Raw genomic sequence first — 16,851 nt, 5'->3', positions numbered from 1 at the left:
AAAAAAAAAAAAAAAAAAAGAGAAAAGAAACCGTATGCGATGAGTGAAATTTAGATTTCAGCCTTAGTCAGGAAAGATGCTGATAGTTACTCAGGTAAGGATTTAAGTTCTCTGCGTGTTATTTAATGAACCCTGGATGAAAATGCAGAAATCTGTGTTCAAAGTCTACTTTTGCTATCACCCTTTAAGACCACCTGGGCATTTTCGCCAACTAGAGCCCCTATTTCTACCGAAACTAATACAATACCGAGCCGCRTCCAGACTAAAAAGTGCAAGATCCATGGAGGAGGAACACTGCATAGGAGCTCAGCCTTCAAAACTGCTGTGGCACAGGGGCAATGACTCTGCTCCCCTCTCTGCTTTGTTTAGGCTTCATCATTGAGGGCTGGGGAAAAGGATGGAAAGGAGTCTTAACATCCTTAAGCCAGGCACGCGGCATGGMGTTAGGTCTCAGGGATGCCAACATCCTGTCCCCAGTCCCCGGGGGAATCTTCTCCTTTGGCCAGCAAGGCTCTGCTGCTGCTGACAGGCTCCTCCCTGGGGCATGAGGAGCTGAATGCCTGTCTCAGGGCAAAAACAGAGCTGGAGGAGGAGAGAGGGGGAGAAGACACTTAAAATAAGGTCTTTGGTGGAAGCAAAAAAAAAAAAAAAAAGAAAAAGGAATTAAAAATAAACACCCTCCAAGAGACTCATTTTTAAAACGTGTGAGTTTGAGGCTGCAAAGATGGCAAACAAGGAGCTCCAGGGAACAGGGCTAAAGAGGGAGCCTCTGTATTACCATGGAAATAAGAAAACCCAGTGTAACAGAACCGCTTTGCAAAGGCCCGGCAGGGGTGAGGAGAGACGCCCGTTATCCCATCACAGCATATTAGTGCACTTTGTTTCTATATTATTATCCTCCTGTTGCCAGAGCCATTAAAAACAGTCTCTAAATAGCTCAGCGTGGTGATTTACTAATTGAGTTAACTTGGCTGCGGTGGCTCTGGTTCTGAAGGATGCGGTTTGTGATTAGATAAGACCATTGCCCCCTTCAAAATGAACAGCACATTAAGAGGTTTTTCTAGGTCACGCTAGACTGCTCAGCATAGCGCTTTGCCAAGCAGTAAAGCCCGGTGGCCCTAGCCCAAAACTGACTGTCATTGCAGCTAATGAAGGTCTTGGCTCTCCTTTCCTTGGAGAATACACAGAGCCTGAGAAACYCCCCGGAGCATCTTCAGGCTGGAATCTGTCTCTTCTGCCACAACAAAGTACGGGAAAGGTCCAGGTTTGGTTGATTGGAGTTTCTAGGTCCTGTTCCACTGGGGGCAAGTGAAGAGTTCTCATGCTGCTAGAGGGAGACAGGAAGACATCCCACAGGATGAAACCTTGCTTGCAGGCCTCAGCCCAGARCACAGCTGAAATATAGTAGGATAATCTCKACRGYAAAACCTGCTGTTCCCTCCTCTGCATTCTTGATGCTRTCCCTTGGCAAACCACTTGTTCCASAGGCAGTGAACCCTGGGTCAAAWCCCCACTGSGGATCCCCATTGCCTGTTCCCCACTGGATGTATCCCAGCACAGCCCATCTCCCAGATGCTGATGGCTGTCATGGACTCTTGGAAGGAAATGGCAGCTCTGGTCAACCTCAGAAATGAAGCAGCTTGCATACAGAGCTCCCCAGTTGTCTACAGGAGAGTGGATGGTTCCTTTATCTCTACCATGCAGATGCTCATAGAATTAGATGAGCTGGTTCTTGACCTCTCATGGGGCCAATATCCCATGAGATCCCATCCCAATATCCCAACTTGTGCTGCAAACGCTTGCCTCAACCCTGTAAACTTCCCCAAGCAGGAAAAAAATGTGACTGCAATGGGCTCAGTCACAGCAAAGAGCTGCACAGATAGAGAGTGAGTTGCATGATGATCAGGTCCCACTGAAGCTCAGTAGCTGCAYCAGTCCATGGAAAGAACAAAGGAGTTGGTCTCTGCTCCTGCCCTGTCTATATCTTAAGAGTCAGGCTATGGTTGGGTTAAACAGCTCAAGGAGTAAGAGAGCAACCTGGTGGTATTTTCATTTATATCTACCATAGTGTTTCTCAGATCCCTGTGTTCTGCAGTTCAGACTGACAAAGACATGTTTCTGTTGTAAGCTCTACATTTCTAGCATTGCAGAACTAAACACCCAAGGAATCTTCTTCCCATAGGGATGCTAAGCCTTAGCACCTGCTCCTTGACCTTCAACACCATCACAGAGAGGAAGTGGCAGAGGACAGATGTGGAAGAAAGCTCAGATGGAAAAGAGCTGCAGGATGGCCTATGCGGAAAAGCTACTGGAATAAGGGTCCCAGAGTCACCCTGGCTGTGCTGCCCCTCTTCCTTGCTACCAAGGCACCTTCAGCCATGGAGATGGGGTCGAGAACCCACCTCCAACAGATCTACCTACATCTACATTGTTCCATCATGACAATAGATACCTGAATTTCTTCTGCTCAAAGCACAGAAGGGAACGGCCTCATGTTTGAGAGGACAAAGCAGCTCTCCCTACAGCTCAAGGACCAGGCAGGTAGGTGCACCGGAACATGAAATAAAACCCCATTTAACAAGAAGCCTGAAACTTTTTAAAAAGTGAAATCATTTTGGTTTGAACCTTGTTCGCCCTGTCAGCTGAGAGCTTCAATTGGCAACCAGACGAGCACCTGTCAGGGCTGGGTTGGAGTCATTAGCAAGATCAGAGTCCTGGCAGAACAGCAGGAGGCTGGACTAGATGACCTAATTTGCGTCCCTTCTAGCTCAAAAAATTCTGTGATGTATTTTTAATGAAGCACACACAATAAACTGCTAACATAATATTAGAGGCTCACTTCAAAGCTCAAATAGGCAGGAAAATCAAGGTGAAAGTTTCTGGATTCATCATTATGTGTCACTCAACTTCACCATGACAACCCATGGGTATATCAGATGCTTTCTTTGCAGTATTTGTTATATGGAGAGGCCACCCTCCCTCTTTCAGACCAGAATTTTGTATTAAAAAAAAAAAAAAAAAAAAAACAGAAATAACCTGGAAAGTATAAAGCTTTAATAGACAACCATTATATATTTACACAGCATTCCTGCCCCACCAAAGGATTCTGAGAGTAGCAAAGTCTAGTGATGCTGAAAGCAGCTGGGTTCATACCTTAGATGAGCTTCAGGACAGCTGGGTTCCTTCTGTTCTGCAAGCCTTTCACCTCAGGATATCTGATTTCTATATCATTTTTGGCTTCATCAGGGGAATCAGCTGCGTTAGTGATATAAAAAGCCCTCATGAAAAAAAGAGATGTCATAGTTTTTGTATCACATTTTTCTCGTTTCTAGAACTATGAGACCACTTCAACAGGAGGAAGCAAATCTTTTCCCCAAAGCACCCAATTAAGTCATTCTTGGACAACTTTTTTTTTTTTAGTCTGTGGTTGGAAATGATCTCCTCGGATARTTTAATGCCCACAGTTCTGGTGAAAGCGAGTAATATATTCCAATGCTGGGAGCAAGCTAGAAACGGAATACTTCTCTGACTCTGAAGGAAGCCTTCCCAGCAGAAGTCCCCAGCACCGGGAAATATCACCAGCAATACAAACGTGCTCATAGATGTAACTTATCAGACCTTCCAGTTTGTGAGAATTCAAGTTGTTTTCCTTTCAACACTCAGTCGCATCCCCTCACTCCCAGTGGGGTGAGTCTGACAGCAAGAGGACAGTGATGAGCACAAAAAAAAAAAAAAAAAAAAAAGAAAAATACAAAACTTTATTTTACCACTCTTACTTGGAAACCTTGTTAAAAAAGCAACTTTTGCTGTCCAAAGGAAATTGAAGCGTTTAGTCCCAGCGTTTTGAAATCCATGTGAATGTCTCACGGAACGGAGTGACGAGCAGGTTTGTTACCCAGTACAGCCACAGCCTGTTGTGAGTTCAGAGGCAGGCTCTAATTGTCATGCAGAAAAGGACTGCGCTTTCCAGCACCCCTGTGTTAATCCCACCGTGTGGCGGAAGGGAGGATCAAGACAGCTAATGAACTAGTAAAAGTGATTGATTCTTGTCTAAGTGTCAGGACACTGAATGGCTGTTTGTCAAGAAACAAGAAAATGTCACTGGGATTTGTAAGCACTTGTAACCGTTACATAAAGCACTTTGAGGAAGAAGCACGTAAGATAACTTTGCAAGACTGCTGCTCTGAGAGTGTTAATACAACCAGTGGCTCTTCTTGRCATTTCTGCAAACAACTTATAAATATTCCATGGGAGCGGCTGCGCCTGCTGCTGCTGCTGTTGCAGTTTGAATGGAAATACCGGGGGGAAAAGAGCCTTATTTAGCAAGTGGCAGCTAAATAAGAGTCCTCAGTCAGCCAGCTCCAGGATTTTGCTCCAGTGAAGGCAAAAGGCATTCGAGCATCCTGCCCACCTTCTGCTGATGGAGAAACTGGGATGTGAATGAAGACRATACCCCAGCACTGACAACCTCTTTTGCACTCAGATGGGCACTGGGAAAGAAATTAAATGACTCACCAAAGGTCACATATTATGCTGGTAACAGTGCTGAAATTGCAATTCGGCCAGTGATTGCTGATTTCCCCRCCAGGGCTGTCTCCACTGCCTCATCTCAAGGTTCATAGTCCAAATGCAGAGTTTCTCTAGCAGGCCTGTGAGAGGGAGGCTGACGTCTGYGGGGCAGGGAGGGCAGAAAGGAGGGAGGTGTAATTCCATCTGGATTTGGGGACCCATCTGTGGTGGGAACTGTAGAAGATACCGTGCCACTCCTCCAAGACGTGGACATATTGGTGCGTGACTTGCCTTTTTGCTAAAGACARCAAGAAGGATCCTTGACCCCCTGGGGACCACAGGAGGAATCCACACAGCAGACCTGCTGAAAGTGCTACTGCACTCCTTGTCCCCAGGCCCTGGGGACAGGCCGGCCCAAATCAACCACCCACACCTTGAAACTCTTTTCTCTAGTGGTCTTGGATCAAACTGCACGAGATGAGTTTGTACCACAAGCAGAGCAGGGTCTTTTAGCACAGACAGCAACAGAGACATGCAGCAAATTGCAGAAACTGTTTAAACTTTGCTGAAAATAGCTGTCCAATAGGTACAGCTTTACTGTTGTGAAATGAGAGCTAAACACTCAGGTGGCAAGGACCAGCACCCCCTCCCTATGCTAGATTTTGCAATGTTTCCCTCTGTGCTTTACATCCAAACAACAACACTCAAAACCAACCCTAGAGCAACAAAAGCAGGCAGAATCCAGTCACAATCAAAACACCCCAAAGGAGYTCAGCCACCACCAAGCCATTGCCATCAGACCCGGGCCACAAATAAAGCACTGCARATAAACCCTGACACAAGCCACTGCAGATGGATCCACCCACACCTGAAGCACTGCAAAGAAGCCCAGTCCATGACTCAGCCACGCTAGCCTGCCTGTGTTAGCATCGTGTAGAGCGCAGCAGCCTATCAAAAGCTATGATTTCATCCCAAAAGATGCACTGTTTTTATGCTTGATGACAGCTGGGCCTTTTTGGTACCCGCTGACCTAGAACTATCTCTCAAACTGTACCAAAGGTGGGTCATTTCAAGTGTTTCATCATTTAGCAGCACATAGTTTTATTTTCATCACGCCTCTCATTCAATAAGTCCCCATTTTTCCTATTTATAGATGCCCTGGGAAGCAATTCCATCATGAGTCTCACCTGCCTCTGCATTTCCCCACATAGTGTCCTAGTTATGACACAAACCAGGTGGTCTCTAGTTAGTGCTTCTGCTCCTTACAGGTCCAAATGTCTGTGCTTGGCCTTATATTGTAGGTCTCTAAATAATTTCCCGGATTTCTTGTCCTCACTGTGGTTGTACCTAGCATTTGTGCTGTCTTCAGATTTTCCTGCCTGCAATTTTGACACCATGGCTGCGCGTCACTCCTAAGAAATCTTCTCCTTTCTTTCCTGTTCTCTCAGTTCTCCTCTTCACCCCCATYTCTCAGTGACCCTGATTTTTTTTGTTGTTGTTCTCTTCAGAATTGATAGGAAAGTTGGAAAGTAAAACCTTGTCTCCCTAGCTGCTTAACAATGTGGAGCCAAACCAGAAGCACAGCTTTGACTTGGCATGCTCTCCAAACTTCATTATTTCTATTCATCATGTTTGCTTTCAGGAAAGTTTAAGAACCCAAATAATGTTTTTCTCTTTTAGAGCAGGGAGAGGAGGAAACAGCACTCACTAAGAAGGCTTAGGAGCAGATTCTAAACTAAAGAGCTGTCAGTTCAGCTGTCAGTAGGGTCACAGACAACTGGGCATTTGGCTCTGTGATCTTCTAAGAGCTGCTTGGGAAAATGGGGCAGAGATGCTCAGTATTTCCTGCCATCTGCCTTCTGGCCAGGTCTAAGATTTTAAGCAGATTTTGTCCTTTTGCCCAGCTGGCTGCAGGAGTTACAGCTAAAAGTATGATCCCACTCCTTGTCCCAGCACTGCCAGCTCTCACACCTGGATCCTGAGTCTTGTGAGATTTGGTGTTTCTCTGAGAGGCCCAACAGACAGAAGTGTCAGAAGGGTTAGGAGTGGACTTCACCCTGTTCATCTCTAACACCTGTGATTTCCGAGGAATGCTCCGAAATGTGATCTCTAAGGACTCCAAAACCAATAYACAGATAAGCAGAATCCAAGTGAACTTCACTAAGTAACCTCAGCTGTTTATTCATATTCCAGTAACATTTGCAACCTGAACAAAGAATTTTAACAGGTGGAGAGACATAGTGCTTCTTTCTGGAAGACTGGCATGAACATGGAAGTCCACGGAAGGGCGGGAAAGACAACTTAGATGTCCTTTCAGATGCAGCTATGTCCTGGACAAGAGGAAGAGTGAAGGAGAGGCTACAGTGMAGCAGCCACCAAGAACACTTTTGAGCCAGCTGTAGACTCAGAAAGTCTCAAAGCCTCAGAAAGAGGCCAGGAAGAGTGATTAGCTCTGCTTGAGCTTGTCTGTCTCAGAACACTGAACTTCTAGATCCTCTCTGCATGCAGCAAAAATATTGCATTCAAAACAGGTGGGAAAGCAATCCACTCTGTGCAGGAGACAAAGAACAGATAGCTGTCAATGTCTCTTCTAGCAGGTGATGATGAGTGGCTTTGGCTAGGCTTCTCATGCTCTTCATATCTCCAGGCCACCTATTTGTGTGTTTTCAGCAACCCTGTAGTAGCAGCTATATCTAAAGAAAGTGGTTCTCTATGATGTTTAGACTCAGCCTTTTGAAATATTTTCAATACACAAACCTGGTCAGTTGGTTTTTATTTCAGATCTTGGAAGGGGTCTAGACAAGGACCCCATCAATAAGTCCTCTGGATGCCACAGCTTATGTTAGAACCAAGTAGGCTCCTTGTGTCAAAGTATGTTAGTTGGACAGAGATTTCCTCAGGTCTCTTCCAACCAATATCTATAACTTCTTGTCAACCAGATCCTTAGTGAGGTTTCTCTCACACTATGTTTTCTCTTTTTTCTGCCCTGATTTTAATTAAAATTGCCTTGCTGATGGAAATGGCATCAAATTCACAACATTCCTATATAAAGTTTTGATCTCAGTAAGTCACGGATATCCAGAAAAAGAATACCTTTGATAATTCAATAACAGTTTAATTAAATGACTTTTACATAAAATGTGTCAATGTTGTAGAGAGTGAGGGAACCTCTGGAGTGTAACTTATCATGACTATGTTAGAAACCTCATTTAGGATGGGACAAATCATTCTCTGGAAGCAAGTGCTTTGAGATTCCATTTCCCATCCGTAAGCAGAGGTATAGTGCCATTTTCTTGCACTTCGTGTAGAGATGAAATGAAGGAGAAAAGGTAGAAGAGGAGGGTAAATTCCCTTCTAATGTTACTACAGAAAACAGAGGAAGAATCTCCTCTTTAGCTAGCTTGGAGCTTCAGCAGGACCTCACAGCACTTACTGTTGGACTTTAAAACCTAGGGAAAGGGTTTCTGTGTGAGCCTTGTTCCTGCTTATTGCAAGGATGATTGTGGAGCTGTCAGCACAGGATGTGTGGATCTGTGGAGGTAAATGTCGTCGGAGAGGTAGGCATGAGCACAGACTCCTTTCACCGCTGCTGAAGACYCGGTTTCTCATTGCAGCTTCAACAGCGAGCACTGCATTATCAGGGTTTGCATGGTGACCATGTGGAGCAGGCACTATGCGCAGGACTGTGCAATCYTGGCATCCTGTTAGGGGAATCTTTTCTGCACAATATAGCCTGGATGCATTCCTCACACATCAGGGACTTCCCTGGCTCCATGCTGCTGGCTTGGTGTGAYTTCACTTCAAGCATCAAGGACATGAGCAGAAAATTGACTGTGATTTGCATGAGGAGAAGGGGAGAGAGAAGGTGCATCATAGATGGCCCTGTGCCCTGCTAGCTAAATGCCATTTAAYACARTGTCATTTGGGTGTAAAACAGGCCTAGATACATCTGGAAGTCTTGTGCTAGSCCAAATAGCAYTTAGAAGAGATCAGAGCTCAGCCTCTGCTTCTTCCATCCTCCCACAAGAATTCCCACCATCCACTGTATTGCTTTCTTCAACACTCTGCCATTCACAGTGGCCTTCTAGAGCTTTTAAATACTGAAATTGGCATCTGGATGGGAGGAAATCTAGGAAATGGGCACAAAGGATTCTTCTGGGCTGTAGGCCAAAATGTAATCCTTGGAGTCACTGAAAGCACAGCAGAGTTAAGCTCTGGAAAGCAGGAAGAATGTCACTGAGTAGGCATAAAATGACTCTTAGTTCATTCAGAGTTACAGAAATCTATCTGTTTGCTTTGGGCTACTCACAGTGTGAATCAAAGCCAAAGTCCTTGTCCTGCTCATCTGGACATGGACAAGCCCAGATTTCAGTTTTGGTCAAGGTCCATATCCTTGCTGTGGGGAGATGCCAAAATGCATGGCTGTTCTTCTTTTGTCCAGGTTTAATTTAAGCCTTGTGCCATCTTTTTGGGTTTCCTCATGCCTGTAGAGCTGTGGACATCCTTCCAAGTGTCTTAATTCCAACACTCACTAACTATCCTGCAAGTGAGACACTCGGTATCCTCTAAGGTCATGTCAAAATGTAAGTCTACAGCAGCTCATCACAATGCCCAGTCACTTGTCTCCCAGCTTTTCTACGGACCTTGGAGAAGAGCTGTGCCTGTATCCAAGCTAGGTTCTGTACTTCAGTCAGGAATAGATTTGAATTTCTCAAGGCCCTCAAAGATAGATTTGGCTGACTAAGAAAGGGCAGCGTCTGGACACGGGACCTCGGAAAACCCTTCCGGACTGGAAAGAAGGGTATAAACCCTAGCAAGTATGCCAAATAACAGCTGGTAATATGTTTATCGCTCACCTGCACGTTTGTGAGGGTGATTACGCACATAGACTGGAAGGCGTATAGGCAGATTGATAGTCAAGGATATGCCTAGCTAATGAAGGAAGGCACTTCAACATCCCAACCCAGAGCAATCACTTCTTACTTCTTCGTTTGGGCAGCACAATATATCTTCACAGAACGACATCTTCTGCCARAACCAGGGAAGATATCGGTCATGGAGCTGGTCTGGCCGCATCTCCCGTCCAGAAATACAGCTGGCATTGGCAAACCAACCCCTACCTCAAGAAGAAGCATTTCCAAGACCGAGCTTCTCACAGGTCTCTGCCACATGTTTGCAGTAGCCTCCGTGATGGATGATGACAACTGGAACAKCTTAGGCATTACCCTCCCTGTCTGTCACATCAGCGGAACCAAGCTGCAGCAGGGACAGAGTACCCAGAAACATCCAATGAAGTTGTCGTGTGGGTCTCAGATACTGCCAGACTGKTTTCCAAAACGCAGCATGACAGCCATGCTGGTACATGAGCATCCACACACCTTCCCATGGTCTCCCTCCCCTCCTCATGAATCATCAGGCCACTGAATCCTAAAGCAGGGCAGGCACCGTGTGATTACCCTGCTCCTGTCTTTCCCTCCTAGCTTGTGACGGTCCTTTGCTCATCCATACTTGTTTGGTGGAGCTGAGATGCAGTTCCAGCGAAATGAACCCCAGCAATGCCTGGGCAGCTTGGCGAGCCTCAGCTTGTCTTGCACACACAGCCCGCTCATCCTTTACCAGGACCTTGATACACCAATGGCCTTATTCCTGCTCTTTTTTAGAAAATGTCTGAGTATGCTGCCTTCCAATTTATCATCTAACAACGTAACATGCCACCTGTCTGTGACAGACCAGTCCCGAGAGCCTGGATCTCAATACCTCAAAAATCATCTTGTAGATAGGAGCACAGAAAAAAATCTAWAGATTTTTAAGGAAAAGCAACCATTTGACAAACTCTGCACACAACCCTGCCGTAATCTGGAGTACCTATAGAGTACACAAGAGATCTGTCTGCAGTACCAGGAGTACATGGCTCRATCCAGCTACGTACTTTATGGTCCTAGTGGTACAGAGGTACTGACACATCAGTGGGTTTATTTTCATAGTATYCCAAGGTCAAAGATGGGGAGTAATACAGAAGATGAAGCCCATTGCACCTCAAGCTTTAGTAGCAGAGTCAGAAGTGGACACCAGCTCTCCAGCACAGCCGGTGTAGCCATGAGCTGCGTATCTTGGAGATATTTCCTATTTTATAAAATGTTCCTCCACTCTGGAAGCACTATCGGGCCCATTAATCACAGAAGAGAGTCTTGTTATCTGTGCATATCAGAAGAAAAAGCTGCCCTGCCTGACTTTTTCATAGAGTTTACAAATGCTCCTCTACCTGAGATCTGGACTGCTCAACTCAAAGGGGCTGGGCTAATATTTCCTGCTATTCTGAGCATCTTAAAATATGAATGATATTGGTGAAGTGTGTGGGACACTCTGGAAGGGGAGCAGCAGCAGTAGAACTGCATGTTTATTACTGTYATGTTAAATGCTCAATCTGCCTTGAATAAGGGCATACTGAAAACCCTGTTAATTTTCCACCTTTTTAGCTGGTCAGTGTGCTTCACCCCTTGTAGATGACAACCATTTAGGAAAAAAAAGAAATCTTTATTTTATATTTTTTGTATACTTGTACACAAGTAAAATAAAATGCATATCTATATATACTGCAATCTTGTGAAGGAGAAGGTCGCATTCTTTAACAAATGCTTCCCGTAAACATGATGTCATGGAGTGAATACGGAAAAACTGCAATATTCATAAACATAGGATTAAAACAGCATCAAATTCATTACCTCTGCAAATGGGAACCTGCAATATCATTCAGTGTCATGTCAAGTTACAAACAGATTTTAGACATTCTTTTTTGGAACATTTCTTACATTTTTTTTTTTCCTGTAAGTAAATCATATTTTACCATCTGCTGTAGCAAAAGCTGCTTTGTGGACAAGTGCAGTTCCGAAGACCAAAGGTATAATTCACAGGTTTCAGGACAAATAAATTATGTACATCCCAGTGTCTGTCTCTTTTGTTTTTTTGTTTTTTATTTTTTATAAAGGCATCCAGTTAACTTTTGTGTAACAAAGCTTTCTCAGGTTGGATGGTAGTTTGCTTTCATTTGCAACATTTATGGAGGTCAGCAAAAGTCTAGTATTAAAGTGTCATCAACCCAGGAAAAGAGTTTGTTTTAGCAGAATAACAGTAAGCTCCACACCAAGGGGGGGATCAAAAGGCTTAGGCTGAGCTGTAACGTGGAGCTGTTTCCTTGCTGAGTGAGGCGGCACTGGGCTTTTGATCTGTTCTTTTTAGAGCAGCCCTGCCTCTTTTTGGTTGGGACTGTGGAAGGTTCAATAGGCTCTAGAAACTCCGGTTTCAACTTGGTCAATGGAGGTTCTACAATGCTGGGGAAGGTCCCAAAAGGGGAATCATTTATCTGCTTGTTGCTGCCATTTTTAGATGGGTCCGTCTCAACATACTTGGTTTTGGACATGTTTTCCTTATCCTTGAGGGGATTGTTGGAGGATGGCCGGCTGCTGTGGGAAGAAGGACCTGCCTTGCCTTTAGCTTCATAAATAAAAGATTTATCTGTTTCTGGCTGGCAGCACTTGGAGGAGATGTCATGGGAACTGAGAGGGGGGTTCCCGGTCGGCAGTTTACCGGACTTGGTCTTAGTGCTAAAAACACTTGTTCGTATCTGGTTGAAGGAATCAATGCATCCTTCCAAGTCTGTGCTCTGCAGCCTTTTGAGGTCTCTCCCTGCCAAGCGCGGGGGAAGGTGGCACTCTAGTTCTGAAGATGATCCTTTAAACTGTTTAAACCAATTCCAGAGTGACCGAGCCTGGCAGTCACAGATCCACTGGTTACCATTCAAACGTAGATACTGGAGAGACACAAGGGGAGCCATGGTTTCACCCGTGAGCACGGTCAGGTTGTTGTTAAACAGATACAAGGTCATCACTTTCCCAAGGTCATGGAAAGACCGGCGGTGGACCAGACTGACTCTGTTCTGGTGCAGAAGCAGTCGGTCTAGGTTGATGAGCCCGCGAAAGACGTTCTCTGACAAGCTCTTTATTTTGTTACCATGCAAAAACAAGTAGGTCAGGTTTGCGAGATCCACAAAGGTGTCATCCAGCAGATTCTGTAGATTATTATCCTGAAGGTAGAGATATTGCAAGGAGAACAACCCTCGAAAAAGGCCTGTGGACAGCTCCAGGAGCCCACAGCGATCCAGATGTAAGGTGTGGAGGTGAATAAGACCCCGGAAAGTGATTGGGTTGATAAATTTCAGGTTCGTGTTGTCGCTAAGATCTAACTCCTCCAGTTTGTTCAGCCCATAAAAGGCTCCAGGTTCGATGAGGCTGATGTTGTTGGAGTGGATCCAAAGGATGGTCATGTTGCGACAGGAGGTAAAACTGGTGGACCTCACAAGGGTTATTTTGTTGTTGTGCAAGAAGATGCGCTGGCTCTGGATAGGGATCTCAGTGGGGATTGCTGTCAGTCCTTGCTGCTGACAACTTATTGTAATCTTCGGCTCAGTGTAGCATACACACGCCCCAGGGCAAGACTCCACTTCTGACTGGATGTTCAAACAAAGAACCAAAATCAGCAGTTTGCTTCCTAAAGAACAACAAAAATAGTATGCAAATTAGCCAGGATCGTGGGAGAGCACTTTTCTCTGYAGCTAATAGATGAGCCTGAAATTCACCCCTGTAACAACATTGCCATTAACCACAAACAAAACATTCCAAGGGAGTCAAACAATTAAAATGCAGAATTAAAAACATTCTACCACGCTAATGCACTTCAATTGTGAGAATGTCTGAGCCTCTCATACTCAGGTCTGTGACTTCAATCGCGATTGAAAATGAGCACCATGTATTTGCACCGTGATTCCTAGATATGCATCCAGCAAGCCCTATCCTAAGTGACTTGCCTCTAAGACTGCCGTCTAAGACTGCTAAGACTTACCTCAGTGCTGCCTCTTTGGGGGTTGTTTGTCACAGGATCACGGAGTCATTTGGCACAATTCAGTGTCTATCTGGACATGCCTGAGGCCTATGACAGCAGGAAACTTGAGCTGCACCAGGCAGCACTGCCGTATCTATCTCAGGAACACCACCAGTTCCTCGCTTTCAAGATCATCAAATAACCGTCCAAAGAAAACAAGTGTTCCCAGTCCACATTCAAGCTGTAAGATGGGCACGTGCCCATTGTGAGCTTCCATGGGCACACTCCACATTGATCTAGTCTTTCTGCAAGAAGTAACTGCAAGGGATTCTCCAAATACCTTGCAGGCCAGGCCTGCTTATAGGCGTCAGAGCTGAAAGCATTATTTCCTTCTCCTTTACCTTTTACCTTTTACCACACATTCTTTTTTCCCTTCCTTTCCTTCCTTCCACCCTCAGAGGTTTGTGCAGTCACTGAGGAAGAGGAGGAAACAGCTTGTGTTTCCCGAAGGGAAGCGCTGTCACGAGAGGAAATCCTGGGCAAAGCTTGAGGCAGGGATTCCTCAAGGTTTTCCAGGTGGAAGCAGTTTCCCTGTGTGTGTTGAGTGCAGGCAGCACACTGGTGCAATGAGGGCTCTGAGCGGAACAATTTTCTGCACTGGTAACAACCCAATTCCCCAGGAACCCGGCTACATGAAATGCAAAGAAGGTGCCAAGGGACCTCAGATCACAACGAATCACAATGGTGCCTTGGGATTCACTTCATCAGGCCTCCTGGATGTGCTTGGGAAAGGTAAATATAGGAAAAGATGGGCAGATGTTAAGCACCCAACATCATGTTCTTACAGGAGACTTGGGAAAGCGGGTAAGTGTGCAGATGTGCATCTTCTTCCCAGTTCATCACAGCACCTGTGTCAGAGATGAGCTCCTCCTAGTCACAGAGCAATCCTAGTTGAGGGACACACAAACAGCTTTCCATGATTGCTGCCCCAGGATGTTTTTGTCCTCCTTGAAAGACTGAAAATCTTGTTTAAGGATTTTAATGCCTCATTACATCCTAATGTGAAGCAGCACAGTTCAAAAAGTCAGGCACAAAGAGATAAGGACACAGAGCCGGACAAAGTGGAGGAACAGAGAGGCTCCTGTCACTTCTTGCCAATGTGTGCATGATGCAGGAGCAAGAGGACGCGCTCTTGTGCAGCTGAATTCCAGAGATAGTGGCTGTTCTTCACAAAAAAAAGCCTGAAAGATGATAGCATAGCTAATAAAATCAAATCTTCTTTGAGCCTAAGTAGCAACTTCAAACTCCAACAAGGGAGTAAATCATATGGAAATTTCCCCAAACTATTTACTGAAGCAATAACAAAGGTATCAGAGAAGCCAAGATGGGAAAGCCACTTTTCTGTAATAAAAGACTGGGATTCTAGGCCTGAGTTCATTCTAGCCAAAGTAATTCACTATGTGAAGCTAATAAATCTGTGGTGATCCAACAGTCCAATGCAGACAAGAGACTTCTATGCATCAGAGTACACACAAGAGAAAAAATAACAGCTCAGCATGCAGAGATAATTTGAGCCTGATATTATTAGCTGCTGCGTGTCCCTAGAAGGCTGTGTGTGGAGCGCAGTGTTATGACACATTCTGGCTGGCTTGTCATGTTTCGACATATCATGTACCATTGTATGGAGCAGAGTAACACGAGACAATTGAAGTCCCCTGCTGGGGACATGTCACACTAAGAAGAGCCTCTTGGGAAATTAAAGCAAGGCTGGCATCTCTCTGACCAGCATGATTCCTTTCCAGCTAATAAGGAAAACCTGTAGAAAAGGAAATGTATCTTCCTGGAGACTATTTTTTCCAGTTTCATAATTTGGATAGGCACAGRCCAGAATGGCACTACAGGGCTGGGTTTCATAATGCTGCGCAACACCATCCGCTCCAGTAAAGCAGCATCCAGGCTGGAAACACTGCTGCAGACTCCAGAGCTCGTCCTAGCTGTTCCTTGCTGCTTTACTAATGCCACAGGGGCTACCACCTACTCGTCGAAATCCAGCCTGAACCCAGATGCATCCCATATGCCTTATAAATATGTGAGATGTTCACAGTGCAATGAATACAAAGAGCCCTCCCTATGGGACAGGAATCACAATGTCAACACTCCTGCTCTAGCTCCAGCCAGGGGAGGCATAATAGATATATAATATATGCATACTATATGGAGGAAGAAAGAGAGAACATAAAGCAACCAAAAGAACAAGCCATTCACATGAACACAACCCATTAAATACAATCACCTCATGATAATCATACATCTCTTTTCTGCAAACTCCGGATCCCTTGATTTGTCACATCCAGAATGTTCCCTGCCTCCTCTTTCCTATGGACAGCCATACAGCAAGATTCCACCCCAATCTCTGAGTTTTTGCAGACCCAGAGGCATGCCACCACTGCTTTCCAGCACACAGGGGCAGAAGGGAAGCAGCAGATCCTGTTCCGACCCTGAACCATGCCTTATCTTCTGTAGCTGCWGCCTCCACAACTTCCAGGAGCTCTGAATCAGTGGTGCTGATAGCCAGCTGCCAGTGGAACAGCACAGGGAAAATAATTACAGGCAGGGCTAGTCTGTGTGCCTTAATTAGGGACCYGGTATTCATACGCTGCTCAGATTAGCTCCTTCCACCAGAGACAGTGACTGTCAGTCATTTTCAGGCTTTTTCCTGGTTTGCTTCCTCCTGGTGCAGCTCGTGCATGTCCTGGCTGAGACATAGCAGAATAGCAGAACTCAGCATCACCACAATCAGGCATCAGAGAGTCCCAAGCCAGAGCAGGGTCTGAAGTAGTTTCTAGAATGGTCTGAAGTAGCTTCTAGAATAGGCACATTCCACAGTCACAGAGTTCAAGATCATATCATGACCCCCTTTGCTCTGGGCTGGAACTGGGGAAGTGCGAAAGAGAGACCAGAGGAACTGAGACCTTGTTCCTACATAGAACTTCTCCATGACTGACATTCAGGACTCAGCTAGTGACTATGCCCCAGATCACCATACCCTCCAAGTAGTCTGTGGCTTCCAGGCCATGTAACAGGATATATCTATCTGTCCAGTTTCAGGCAAATAAAACTTTACTCTGAACAGTTCTCCAGTGCCCATTTTAGCACAATGGTGAGTACAAGGCTGGAAGCCCTGGGACAGGACAGTTGCTAAGCCCGACATTAGGTCGTGTTGATGCAGGTGTACAGATTTAGGGTGATGTAGAGCACAGCAAAGGTTGTACATGTCTGCTGGAATTTAAGTGCAAAGTTACAGGTGCCACCTTATTCTAAATGAAACAAGTCCTGCAAGATCAACCCTGCAACCCTGCTCTGCATCCCACAGTGCTGCAGCCCATGGCTGGAAACAGGCCGCTACTGCAGGGCCAGATGTCATAGCAGAGCACAAACCCAAGCCCCTTTGTGCTCAACCAAGCACCA

The 16,851-nt window shown here is 45.4% G+C and overlaps 1 protein-coding gene across 1 annotated transcript in view; it reads right to left on the bottom strand.

The window, feature by feature from the left end:
* Window positions 1-11,092: 11,092 nt before the first annotated feature.
* RTN4R (reticulon 4 receptor) overlaps window positions 11,093-16,851 on the bottom strand; it is a 73,433-nt gene continuing 67,674 nt past the window's right edge. Inside the window, exon 2 of the mRNA XM_026040201.1 lies at window positions 11,093-13,053. Within this exon, the coding sequence (XP_025895986.1) occupies window positions 11,624-13,053 (1,430 nt within the window). The 3' untranslated portion in view covers window positions 11,093-11,623. The remainder of the gene's footprint in view (window positions 13,054-16,851) is intronic.

Source organism: Nothoprocta perdicaria, unplaced genomic scaffold, assembly GCF_003342845.1.
Source record: "Nothoprocta perdicaria isolate Ctin4 unplaced genomic scaffold, notPer1 scaffold_250, whole genome shotgun sequence".
NCBI classification, from domain to species: domain Eukaryota; kingdom Metazoa; phylum Chordata; class Aves; order Tinamiformes; family Tinamidae; genus Nothoprocta; species Nothoprocta perdicaria.
Note: the sequence above shows the minus strand (reverse complement) of the source record. Positions and strands in the feature narration are given on the sequence as shown.